Source organism: Equus asinus, chromosome 9 (assembly GCF_041296235.1).
Source record: "Equus asinus isolate D_3611 breed Donkey chromosome 9, EquAss-T2T_v2, whole genome shotgun sequence".
NCBI classification, from domain to species: domain Eukaryota; kingdom Metazoa; phylum Chordata; class Mammalia; order Perissodactyla; family Equidae; genus Equus; species Equus asinus.
The window spans coordinates 34,352,477-34,365,730 of NC_091798.1; the positions used below are offsets into that span (position 1 = coordinate 34,352,477).

A 13,254-nucleotide genomic window follows, 5' to 3' on the forward strand; every position below is an offset into this window, starting at 1 on the left:
AGTGTTGCTTCTTTTCCCTAACATGGCTTCCTTCATGTAAACTTAAGATCTGGCTGTTACAATTCTAGCTCCTTTGATCTCTACAGCATCTTTCTACTGCACATTATAATATTTCAAGACTGGTTCTAGAATCATCTTATGCAAGAATTTTGTCTTTTCCCAACTTTAAAGTGTCATTTTCTATAAAATCTCTTAAATACCTTTCACATAGAAATTGTTTATTTCTTGTCTCAGTAAATGCTTTAGGAATTCTCTCTGAAAAGCAGCTTAATTCAAAATTTGGTTGCCTTAATCACCGCGGTTGTTGAAAAGTCTTACTAGGTTTAAACCTGTTCTAATTCAGAGCTCTAAAATCACCTATAAAAAACTGAAAATAGTTAAAGTCATCCATAATTAGACTTTTTTTCCCTCCCCAAAGCCCCAGTGCATGGTTGTATATCTTGTCATAAGTCCTTCTGGTTCGTCTATGTGAGCCGCAGCCACAGCATGGCAATTAACAAACAGGTTGTGTGGTTTTGCTACCGGGAAATGAATCCAGGCCACCAAAGCAGTGACGGCACCCAACTGTAACCACTAGGCCATCAGGGCTGGCTCCAGTAGACTTTTCAATAGGACTTCTTTCCAGCTTTTTTTCATTATCCAGCTCTGTGTGTTTGATCTCAGCCAGCTGTTGATGGGGCTGAAGTGGTGGTGAGGGCTGGGTAAAAGAAGAGGAAGCTTGTCTCTGCAGGGGAAAAAATAAGCAGCATCAGTTCTTGCTTTAACAGTGTGGTTCCCCAACCTGCAGTATCAACATCCCCTGCGAACTTGTTAGAAATGCAAATTCTTGGACCCTACTCCAGACTAACTGGATCAAGCTATCCAGGTGATTCCTGTGCAGGCTTAAGTTTAAAGGACTCGATTCAGATATAGTGTTTACTGAATTACAGACCACAGTCAGGATTTTACAAACGGCTGGTTGAAAATAATTGCCTTGACTGGCTCTAGTGACCCCCCAGAAACATATCCCACTTACATGTATGTTCTCCTCATTTATCATTTATGGGTATACTGGTTTTTTTTACTCCACAGGGCTGCCAGTTTGACATTAGACTTGCTAATGAGCAGTAACCATGTGCTCCTGCGGCCTGTCATTCAGTGCAGTCAAGGTAAATCACAGGCAGCAGAGAAGAGCTTAGCAGTCAACCTTCTTCCACATCCTGCTCTCAGGAAACAAGCAAGAGGAGGAGCCAGAGGTGTCATTTGACACTGATGACAGCGTATTTATTTTCTATGCAAAACAGCCAAGGCAAAAAGACAAAGAGAAGCTAACTTCTGTAAGAAGGAGCTGGATGGAAAAGGTGATGCTGGCAGCTGCCTTTGCAGACTCCAACTCCAGCACCATGAATGTGTCTTCTGCTCACCTCCACTTTGCTGGAGGGTACCTGCCTTCTGACTCCAAGGACTGGAGGACTATAGTCCCAGCTCTCTTGGTGGCTGTCTGCCTGGTGGGCTTCGTGGGAAACCTGTGTGTGATGGGCACCCTCCTTCATCGTGCTTGGAAAGGAAAGCCATCCATGATCCACTCCCTGATTCTGAATCTCAGCCTGGCTGATCTCTCTCTCCTGCTCTTTTCTGTGCCTGTCCGAGCTACAGCATACTCCAAAGGTGTTTGGGATCTAGGCTGGTTTGTCTGCAAGTCCTCTGACTGGTTCATCCACACATGCATGGCAGCCAAGAGCCTGACAATCGTTGCAGTGGCCAAAGTATGCTTCATGTATGCAAGTGACCCAGCCAAGCAAGTAAGTATCCACAACTGCACCATCTGGTCAGTGCTGGTGGCCATCTGGGTTGTGGCCAGCCTGCTACCTTTACCAGAATGGTTCTTTAGCACCACTAGGCATTACGCAGGTGTGGAAATGTGCCTCATGGATGTACCCGCTGTGGCCAAAGAGTTCATGTCAATGTTTGGTAAGCTCTACCCTCTCCTGGTATTTTGCTTTCCATTACTCTTCGCCAGCTTTTATTTCTGGAGAGCTTATGGCCAATGCCAAAAACGAGGAACTAAGACTCAAAATCTTAGAAACCAGATGCGCTCAAGGCAACTCACAGTGATGCTGCTGAGCATTGCCATCATCTCTGCTATTCTGTGGCTCCCTGAATGGGTAGCTTGGCTGTGGATATGGCACGTGAAAGCTGGAGGCCCAGCCCCACCACAAGGTTTTATAGCCCTATCTCAAGTTCTAATGTTTTCCATCTCTTCAGCAAATCCTCTCATTTTTCTAGTGATGTCAGAGGAGTTCAAGGAAGGCTTCAAAGGCTTATGGAAATGGATGATAACCAAAAAACATCCCACTGCCTCTGAGTCTCAGGAAATACCAACTGGTAACTCAGAGGTCCTTCCTGACAATGTGCCATCTCTAGAGTCCCCAACATCCACACGAGAGAAAGAGGAAACTGGCTCTCCCTCCTCCAGCAAAGAGAAAAGCGACAAGGCAGAGATTCCCATCCTCCCTGATGTAGAGCAGTTTTGGCATGAGAGGGACACAGTCCCTTGTGTACAAGACAATGACCCTATGCCCTGGGAACATGAAGATCAAGAGACAGGCGGAGATTGTGATAAATAGATTAAGTTTCAAAGCAAATGCGATTATTGTATTTACTTGTACTGCTGCTTATCAATACTGCTGACTTTACCATATAAAACATGCTAAAATTATTACTGTTAAGAATTACAAAAATGCTTCACAGTCTGCATTTTCAAACTGTGCAACTTGGTAAATAGAACACCATGTTAGGAGTAATAATTATGTTTCAGAATTATAACCTGGCTGCCTAAAGAATTAACTGTAAGTGTTCTATGAAGATGCTCCTGCCACAGTGATTAGAAAGCCCAGCTATTTTGCCTCTTGTTCACAATGGCTGTTTTCGGGTACTTTTTAGCACCAGCCCTTTACTGGTTGGAGTAGAGCTTATTGTCAAAGGCTAAATAAACCCCTTTACCTTTAGTTTCCTCCTGAATGTGCTAGCTCTAACTTCACCTATCAAATTTTATTTCACATAACCAAAGCTCAAAATCTATTTCCAATTAAGAGATTTTACTTTAACACATTAACAAATAAATTTTAATGTTATCCTTTTTTTAAAAAAAATCTTAACTTACTTGATGAAAATCCATACAGAATTTCCATGACTGAAGGCTGCAGAATAAGGACCAGCACCTTATTCTCATTCTGGGCTAATTTCAAACCATGGCTTATTTTGGCTAAGTTCAGGTAAATTCAAACTTTGCCATATACTAAAACCTGCTTCATTGGCCTTTTTAAGCCACCTCAGGGAGACTTCAGTTTCTGAGGATTTTAGCAGCTTAGCATGACATTCTATTTTGATATGGAGAAAGAACTTAAAGACTATCCTTCCTTCTCCTCCCAATTATCTACGCTTCCAAATGCAGGAAACAGTTACTCTTCTACAAGCTAAAATCAATCTGTCCCAGTATCTCTTTTCTCTCAAGATACACTATAAGCTATGGTAAATGATAGAGGTATTAACTACTGAAGGCAACCCTCAAAATACAGATACAAAGGAGGAATAGAGATGGTGCTCTTTCTTGTTAAATATTAAATGTCTCCATATATTGAACTTGAATCATGCCCAACTTTTAAAACACCTCAGGGTTTTTAAGTTATAAAGGTAATCAAGAGTAACCAGAAAAAAGAGAGATTCATATGGAAAAGAGAAAATTCAATGGACACAAGACAGATAATCTGGCTAAGAATAGAAAACAAAAAGCATGAGGGCAGTACAGAAAGAAAAACAATAAAATTAAATGTTGTGTTCCCAAACATATTAACAGTGTAATTTGAATAACAGGCAATTACTGTTCATTTTACAGCACCGTAAAGCATACGTAATGATTCTGATACATTTATTCCCTTATTAAACATAATAAGGACATTTATCCATGATTCTTGCTTACTTTGTTATGGAAATCCTGGGGTATTTTCACTGAGGGTTTCCCTCAGAAAAAATTGCCTTTAGGGTAAGCAATGGAGAATTTGAAATATAAAAATATGCTGTGGACAAAATTTTTATTTTAAAAAAATGTTCAGTGTGGGTTTTTGGGGTTTACTTTTTTTACAAATGGTTATGGTTTGTTTTTTTAACACAGAAGATATGGCTATTTTCTTTTCACTTGGTTCATTACAAATTTTATTTTAAGGCTCACAGGATAACATAAAGTACAATTTATCTCAAGTATAAAAAATAGTTTTGTGAGACAATAGTTATACAAAGGGATTACCTTTAAAATTGTCTGTGATGAACTATTTGAATTAAAGATTTTTATGTTCATTATATATAATAAATGTAGGATGTAAAGCTTCCAGTGTCTGACATTTTAACTTGTAAACAAATAAAACAATTATGTTTTACTTCAGATAGTTTTGGCGACTTAAAGCTGTCTTTGTCTTGAATGCTCCTTTCAAAATCATCATTTGGCACAATGGGGCTTCATGGGGAGGTCAGACCTTAACACTGGCATTGGGCTCAGGGTAAACTGAATCACGTATTTTAAAAGTGTTTGCTGATAAGCACCAAATCAAGATGCAGATACTGGCACACAGTGTAATTACAACGAGCATTTGATTAAGAACCTAATACACAAAGTCCTGACTTGATCCCTGTAAGAAATCTGCACAGAAAAGTTTGATTTGCACCTTATATGAACAATCAATCCCAAATACTTTATGACAAAAGCAGGACATTATTAGGATAGATATCACCAAACCATTTTCTTCACACTTCTCTACTGTGAGAAGCAGAATGTAGTGGGGAAACAATACTACATGGCATTTAGAATAACAAAAGAAAGCATTCTAGAAATCTCACCTTTGTAGGACACTCATATTTCTATAATAGTTGTGGGAACAAAGGAATTTTGGCAAACACTCAGTTTCACTCCTCATAGAACTTAAAAATCACTCAATGAATTTATAAAAATAAATTTCAAAAAAAGAGAAAAAAGTACCCTATTAATTATCAATTTTACAATTTAAGACCTTAGTCAGATAATCAATTCCAGGTTTCTACATACAGAGTTCATATACTTTCTGTAGCACTACATATATTTAAGCTAAGTAGTCAGTAACACAGATGTGAATGTTTGTGTGTGTGTGATGTGTGTGTGCACATAACACAAATACAGATCTGGTGATATTCCTTCTTTTTAGGTTTTGTTGAAACCATAGTAGGTGTGAGATAATAGGGAAAATAAAATATCCTATTAACATATGTTTCTTAAGCATTTTATTCATTTACTACTCTGAAACTTGCAATCTATAAAGGACTGAAATAGAAGGGGTTTTTAAACTGGGGAGATAAAGCCAGAAAGAGCAACTGGGAATCAAAGATAAGATTCATGGTATGATGTGCTAACACATTAAAAGGATGCCAAAAAAGCATTGATCATTAATATGTTAATATAAAAGACAAAAACAAGAAAACAAAAAAATCAGCATCTTCTTGCTACGAAGCAGTAAGATTTTGCTAAGAGACTGAGCACCAAAATGGTTCTTCACAAACTCCTTCCCTTTTATACTGCAGATAATTTATTATTACATTCAGGTCTTTAAAAACTGTGTGATATTCAAGACTTAAAGTCACCTTTCTTTGTGCCACATTACATTTGCTGCTGCTTTTAAGAAAAGGTTTAAAAGAAATTTTTATAAATTATGTTAACAATAATCATATACAATCCACATATATAAAAAGGGTTGGTTTATTGTAGTTCAAATACATAAACTGAACATTCAAACATCTTAAAATTAAACTTTAGAAACAAAAGTTTAACATTCAAACAGGAGTATAGTTTACAGGGAACACCCAAGAAAGGTAATTTGTTGTCTAATCCAGAATATTGAGAGATCACTTAATGGTGAATAAAAATGTGTTTAACCAGCAGTCCTATTCTGGCCAATATGTTAGTTATGACCGTGGTTCCATACCTGAGAAGAAATTACTAAATAAATCTTCTCTTACGCTAAACAACAAGACGTGGCCTATAATGCAGAGGGGATAATCAAAGCACATAAGTGAACAAATAAAACTAAAGTGTTCTTTAGAGACAAAGGTAAAAGTATGTCCATTATAATAATCTTAGCCTCTGGAAGATAAGAATTCAATTTTCAGTGTTTTCTCTTTTACCCGCTTTAAAAAACAAAATCGAAATAAAACAAACCCCAACTTAGGTTTCCTTGGAGTCTGTGGTATTTGCATCTTGCAAGTTCAAACCACAAATGCTCTCACGTCTTGCATGTATAACACTGCTAGAAAGAACGTCACCAAAGTCACTGACTTCCACACCTCATAAAAGGATGATTTTTAGCTTCAAGATTTTAGATTTACTAGAGACAGCCTATATTTGAGTATGTATGTCAGTCATGCCACACAAAGAAAAGCATAAATATTTCCAAAGTGTTCTCTGTTCAGAAACTGATCATGAATGCTTCTCCTTCTGTTCATCAGATGATTTTGAATAGTTTGACTAATGCACATACATGTAAAAACCTGAAAATTGGCTCATGCAAGCGTTTTGAATTAATAGATACCCCCGTGGAAGAGTTTTCAGAATTATTTTGTTGATCGTCTTGTGGGCTCTGATGCCGTGGGAGGTGGGGGTGGACCCCGGCGATCCAGGTCATCCACATACGCCACAATCAATTTACGCCTCTCCTCTGGCACACAGTCTAGTACTAGATACCGTTTGTCGTTCTGCAAAATTTTTTCTACATCTTTCAGGTGCTGATCAGATTCCTGAATTAGCTTTTTGGATCTGAAAGAAGAAAAGAAGTCGAAGAATTACTGCCTGCTGTTCCTAGGTCTTTCAGAAATGAGCTGGAAATGTCCATCTAGTTCCTAATTGTGTTTCCATTTTTATTTTTTTAAGAAAAACTGCACTGCAGTGGTCACCTTTGTAAGTCGCCTCAGCAAAGACTCCAAGGAGTGAAAGGGCCTCAGAAGCTGAATTACCCTCCCGCCCCTACTGGTGGTCCCTCCAGATCAGGGCTGAGGGTGGGTGGGTAAATCTCGCCCGTGCTGTACCTGTTCTGTGGATGAACAGAGGACTTCAGTCTGCGGGGCTGCCAATCCCAGCATCTTTCACAAGCTTTCACTTTCACATCTTTCACTAAATTAACTATAAAAATGTAGAAAGAAGTCTTACTTCACATCTAATTTAAAAGCCCAAGCTGATGCAAAACATTAAGGATCCTGACCAAAAAATCCAATGACAAAATATCTAAAAACCACACCCTCAGCACTATCTATCCTCCCGTGCACATACCCTTAAGATGTTTCAAATTTTTCTCATAAAAGAAGAAAAGCTGGAGCATGAAACAAAAATGGTTTCCTGCATACTGATTGATAAGCAATGTAAAATTGTTTAGCTGATGATAAATTGTTGGCATGGGGAACTACTGGATAGGTCACAGAGAAATCTCGTTTTAAAGCTCTGATTTTATCATTTAAATTTTCGTTTACAAGTATCCAGCAAACTCCTTTCCTCTGAGAAAAAACATTTTTTGCTGAGCTTAAATAAGATGATTTCTAGCTGTAGAAGGGTTCAACAACACTGAATAGTCTTCAGAGGAGGCAATGGTAATTGACAGTGAAGAATTATTTAAAAAGTCTCTTCATGAAATGCAATTCTTATATACTTGGGGAAACTCCTAAAAAAGCAGTGAAGTAAAAACAAAAGTATGTTTAAAAAACTAGATGGGTGGGTAACAAAATAAGAATTGACATCTGGGCCCTTTCTTAAAAAAAAAAAAAAATGGTACGATAGATATGGGCTGTATTTGGCCTTTTTGATAAAAGTTGGCTGCTTCTTATTCCTAAAAATTAATAATGTCAACATGTGTGTGAATGCAAAGTTTGCCTTGGCCATTAGAGTAAGAGCTAGTAAAGACAATGACTGCCGATATGAAACATTTCATGGCACACACCTATATGTTATAAATTTGGTCTCTTTCAAAAGCGTCCTGAAGTCAGCTTTGGCTGTGATGTATTTGTCTCTGATGTATTCTTCAAATTCTCTTTGTTTTTTCTGCAAAAAGACAATAAAATTAGAAAAAAATCCACTAATTCCAAAATTAGTATCAATTATTTACTAAACCAGTAATTTTTAAGTTGCATCATAAAAACCGCACAAGAAAAAGGCAATATAAGGTATATTTTTGCTCATATAAAATTTATTAAAATGCAAAATCTGCAATGTACATTGTTAAGGCCAAAAGAAAGCAAGAAAGAGAAACCATATTGATATAACAGCAGTAGCTAAAACTTGAGGGCTTGCTATGTTCTACACTGTGCTGAGGGTTTTATGAAGATATCTCCTTTACTCTTCATAACAACCTCTTAGATGCTCTTAAAAATAAGGAAATTAGGGGCCGGCCCACTGGTGTAGTGGTTAAGTCCGTGTGCTCCACTTCAGTGGCCAGGGGTTTGCAGATTTGGATCCTGGGCATCAACCTACCACCACTCATCAAGCCATGCTGTGGTGGCATTCCACACAAAATAGAGGAAGATAGGCACAGATGTGAGCTCAGCAACAATCCTCCTCAAGCAAAAAGAGGAAGACGGACAACAGATGTTAGCTCAGGGCCAATCTTCCTTACAAAAAAAAAAATAAGGAAATTAAGGGTTAAATGTGCATTTCCTGCAGACTGTAGTTATATCTTCAAGCACAAAGACACTAATGTAGTATAATTTATGGATACACTAACCATGAGATAACACCCAGAACCTAAGTTTTACTAAGCCTTTAGCTTTTCTTCTAAGGGGATAGTAATGATAGGTATAAACTCTTTGGGCTAAAACAAAGACCTTAGTATCAATTCTAAAGAGTCAGAAAAGTTAAAAAGTTAGAGACTGGCTCTCTCAGCTATCAGTCTACCCATCTTTCCTAGCCATGTGTATTTTGTGGTCTGCACATCTAATAAAATCCAACTTAATGAGGTGTGATGGGAAAGGAATATTAGATCTATGGGTTTTTGGACTCTAGACCTAGAAAAACCAACCAGGAGAGGAGAATGACAGGAAGAGAGAACAAATGAATGGCCAAAGGATAAAATGGACTTTAGTAAGCTACACTTTCCTTGACATTGTTCACTATTTCAGACCCTAGGTGAGTTCGTTTCCCACACAGCATCAGAGTGCACCAGAACAGGGCTCAGCTTCTACAAACTGCACTCACCTGAGGTTCCTTTACCCCACAAAGTCTCGGAAGCACATAAGAACTGGAGATCACATTACGGTGTTCTGCTAGCATGGCTTAAGAGTCAGGCACTTTGACAGCCTGGGACAAACTGCCAGCCTGAATATATCTATCTAGTGGGACCTGACTATACAATAAATAGAAACTATAGCTTCATTAAATCTCTAAGATGCCAAAACACAGGATTAAAATTTTTAAAGTTTCTGTTGTGCTGTCTTGTTCATATATTGTACAACAACAAAAAAATACACTTAAAATTCAGATTTATTTCTCATACGATTAAAAGTTATTCACCTAAAATACCAACTTCATTTTGGTCAAGAGATTAGTGCTGCTGATTAAGCACCCAATTAATATTTATAAATTCACAGTAAATTTCAGACAAAACCCACTTACCCTGTCACTGGAGGAGAACTTAATGCACCGAGGATCTTCTTTAATGATTTTTTTTACTTCTTTCCATGTGGATGTTAAGGTAATCTTTGAAATGACAAGTGAATAAAAAACATAAATACAACTCACTCTTACTGTGGGGGTCAAAGTGCAGCACATATGGTACATAATATTACACACTGACCTGCGATCTCTTGTAATGCCCAAGCGTAACTGGACTAGTTAGGGACAGGGAAGCAGCTTTAAGGTAATTTCTTTTTGTTGGCTTGCCACAAGAGTTATTTTCATGGCCATCCTTTCAGGGTGGCCTAAGACAATCACCTGCAAACCCTGTATCTCCATGGGCAACATCATAAATTCTGAAGAAGCCATCGCCAAAAAGAGAGCAGATAAACAGGAACAAAACCTGGACAACAGAGTGTACAAACTGCCAAACAAGGGGGCCACAGTACCAAATTGAAAATGGAGCGAAAGAAGGAATCTATTAAATCTATCATCACAAGCGATCAATGATGACATACAGCTAAGGACATCCTGAATTACCACAGGAGCAGATAAGAATTTGAAAACTCCAAAAGGAAGTAATTTTTAAATAGTAAGAATGCCATTAACATTTTACTATAAAAAAAAAAAAATCAGAGAAGAAAGAATCATAAAACCCATGAATTCCAGTAATGGATCTAAAGACCATGACACTAAATATCATATCAATGTTTTACTTTCTGGAATTATTAATGAAGATTCGTCTAGATTAAAATAGGAAAAGACTCTTACTGCAGAAGTTTCATCCAGAAGTTGCCTAAAGTGCTCCCTCTTCTTTTTGGTAAGTGCTTCAATGTGTTCATTAAAAAGCTTCTCTTTCTCCTCTCTTTCCAGCAAGGATCCAGATTCCCAGCGGTGATCTTTCCGGAGAGTCCTCCGAGTATCAGACCACGAAACATCTGAAGAACGTACCTTAAAACAGAGAACTGTATCTATCACCAGACAGACTTATCTTTTCATATTTCAACAACAAAAGGCTCATTTTTATTTAGCTCAGGAACGATACACTTAATAAAAGCAGCTTCTGGTGACTCCACTTTAGGTAAGAAGTCACTGAAAATCTGCTTCTTGAAGCCAGAAATCTCACCTCCCAGAGCAAACCTAAGCTATCAACTACGGGTTTAGAGGTAGGAAAGGATGAAAAGAAGGTATCTCCCCTCAACTATCGTCCCTAAGAAGTTTAACAGTACATGTAGATACTCTATTTAACATCTTATCAACTTCTAATAGGAGAACTGGATACGGATAAAAGAGGAAATACACTGTCTTCCTGTAGCACTAAGTAGCTCACAGAAAAAAAACTCAACAAATCTTGAGCTCAAACTTGGACTTATCAACTGCATATTGAAAGTGACACTTTCAAGCAGAAGCAAGAATTAACATGGTTAAGAAGATAACAGAAGACATGACAGATCTGGCTGGTTCACCAACCAGTAGAAAGGACTGCTTCATTGCTGGTAACAGCATTACTAGTTAAGTCACAGTGCTGCCAATGCTAAGAAATATGGGAAGCCGAAAAGACAGAAAGAATGAATGAAAATATAAAAACATTTATTTAACCAACATTTATCAAGTATCTAAATACATGTCAGGTAAACATTGTGCTTGGCACTGGGAATACATAATAAATAAGACACCAGCCCTCCCTTCCTTCAAAGGGCTCGTCTTGTTTAGGGAAGACACACATTTAAGTAAATAACTGCAATAACATGGAGTGAGTGCTGCAGAGGTGTATGCTGAGCCCAAGGGTGGTAAAAGGAACAGTGAGGTCAAATCTGTCTAGAGAGGTCAGGATCAGCCTCACAGAAGAGAGATGTGAGTGTGCTCTTGAAGAATGACAAAGTTTGCCACCACAGTGCAAAGTTTAAAAGCATTCTAGGAGGTGGGATTGGCATGAGCAATGGTAGGATCTGTTAAATTTAAGTACGGTTCATTAGAGGTAAGTTCAGCTAGGTTAGAGCATAGGGAGCAAGAGGAAACCAATGGGCATAAGGCAATAGGAAAGTCGGGGAGTCAGGGAAAGAACAGAATATTGCGCTAAGGAGACTGAATCTGAAATGCAGATAACTGCTGGAAGTAGGGAGAAATTTCACTCTCTGCAAGCAACAGACAGAGTGACAAAATCAGATTTGCCTTTTACAAAGATTTCTGAGACTGCAATAAAGAGGATGAATTTGGGGAAAGTAGAAGCAGGGAGAGAAACTGTAATTGTCCAGAGAACAGAAGCAGGAAATGGAACAGAGACCAGCAGAAGCAAGGAAAGAAATCAGAAGAAGCAACAGGAGTGATGAGAAGAGCCCCACTGAAAGACAGAAAAGAAAGAGCAGGAGAGATGGTGACAAGAAGAGGAAAGAAAAAACAAGTAGAACAGCAGAGCAGTCTGGGGGCATTCACTATAGGGACAGAAAACCCTACATACCTCAACAACCCCGGGTAATGCAGAAGGATTTTCAAGAAAGTTCCAGGCTATCTCCTGGGGTCAGTATACCTTCAGTCCTACATCTCATACCATCTACATGTACAATAATTGATCATCACAATGATGACTCTAAATCATCAAGAAAAAGATTAAATTATATTCAGCACACTTTGTGTATTACTACTGCATCTAAGTGTGTAATAACTTAAGAACAATAAAAAATAAAGCTTTGAGACTAAAAGATTATGAATTTTTTATATATACAAAACATCTAACCTCTGAAAATGCTAAATAACTAGGGTTTTCCCATTCTAATGATGCTAATACCAAGTACTCAACTGTAAAATGCTTTATAAATAACTTACCAAATCATCTCCCTGAGAGTCAAGTTAAAGAGTACGAAACGTTCACCAATGAGGTTATATAATGGATTTTTGTAATATCCACTACTTTAGAGGAAAATATCAAAAGAGTAATATATACCATGTCAGACAGAAGAGCCTTGAAATTCTGGATAGCTTCTTCTCGTTTGTGTTGCTCTCTCTCTCGATCGATTTCTTTTGTTTGTTCTGAACGAGCCTTCTGAACCTCTCTTTCTCGTTCTCGAAGGCTTGCCTCAATGCGGGCTTGCCTTTCAAGCTCCTTTTCTTTTTCTGAGTCTAAATTCTGTAAAAGTAAAATTACATTATCCTTCTTACCCAGTGCATCAAAATATGCTTCCACAGAATAGCTACTTTACCAAATACAAAATTTCAAACCTAGTTTTTTACCAACAATATATTTAAACGCTGTACCTCATTTCCAAATCAACTACTAAAGATTCTTATATTAAGAATACCAACAAGGAAAACTCCAGACCCCAAACACCAGCAATTACCTTTATAGTGCAATTAAGGATTTTATTATTTCATGGTTACAGTACAAGTAAACACAATGGTTACCTTGGCTATTTTTTCAATGTACTGTTTGAAAAGGTCTTCTCTCATTGATGAACTATCCACAGCTTTGTAACGTGGATCACTTTCTACTTTGTCTTTTACTTTGCTCCATCGAGACTGACTGTCCAAGTGATGATTAGATAATAGTTCAAAGAAATCCGATTTAATCTGTATTTCAGAACAGGTAGTAGGTTGGGAGGAAAACAATG

The 13,254-nt window shown here is 37.8% G+C and overlaps 2 protein-coding genes across 8 annotated transcripts in view; one reads left to right on the top strand and one right to left on the bottom strand.

Annotated features, from left to right (window-relative positions):
• Positions 1 to 1,190: 1,190 nt before the first annotated feature.
• Positions 1,191 to 2,735, top strand: GPR151 (G protein-coupled receptor 151). The gene has a single exon (XM_070517253.1). The coding sequence runs from the start codon at positions 1,332 to 1,334 to the stop codon at positions 2,604 to 2,606; it is 1,275 nt and encodes a 424-aa protein (XP_070373354.1). The 5' UTR covers positions 1,191 to 1,331; the 3' UTR covers positions 2,607 to 2,735.
• Positions 2,736 to 5,742: 3,007 nt separating this feature from the next.
• Positions 5,743 to 13,254, bottom strand: part of TCERG1 (transcription elongation regulator 1) — a 61,824-nt gene continuing 54,312 nt past the window's right edge. For 4 of the 7 annotated variants that reach the window (XM_014854797.3, XM_014854796.3, XM_014854795.3 and 1 more), the window contains 6 exons: positions 13,049 to 13,213; positions 12,591 to 12,773; positions 10,421 to 10,600; positions 9,650 to 9,733; positions 7,983 to 8,083; positions 5,743 to 6,811 (listed from right to left, as the gene is read on the bottom strand). In XM_014854797.3, coding sequence (XP_014710283.1) covers positions 6,610 to 6,811; positions 7,983 to 8,083; positions 9,650 to 9,733; positions 10,421 to 10,600; positions 12,591 to 12,773; positions 13,049 to 13,213 — 915 coding nt within the window. In that variant the 3' untranslated portion in view covers positions 5,743 to 6,609. Of the gene's footprint in view, positions 6,812 to 7,080; positions 7,175 to 7,982; positions 8,084 to 9,649; positions 9,734 to 10,420; positions 10,601 to 12,092; positions 12,237 to 12,590; positions 12,774 to 13,048; positions 13,214 to 13,254 lie in introns of those variants that run through there. The other 3 variants (XR_001400238.3, XM_044780739.2, XM_070517252.1) reach the window with 3 other exon arrangements.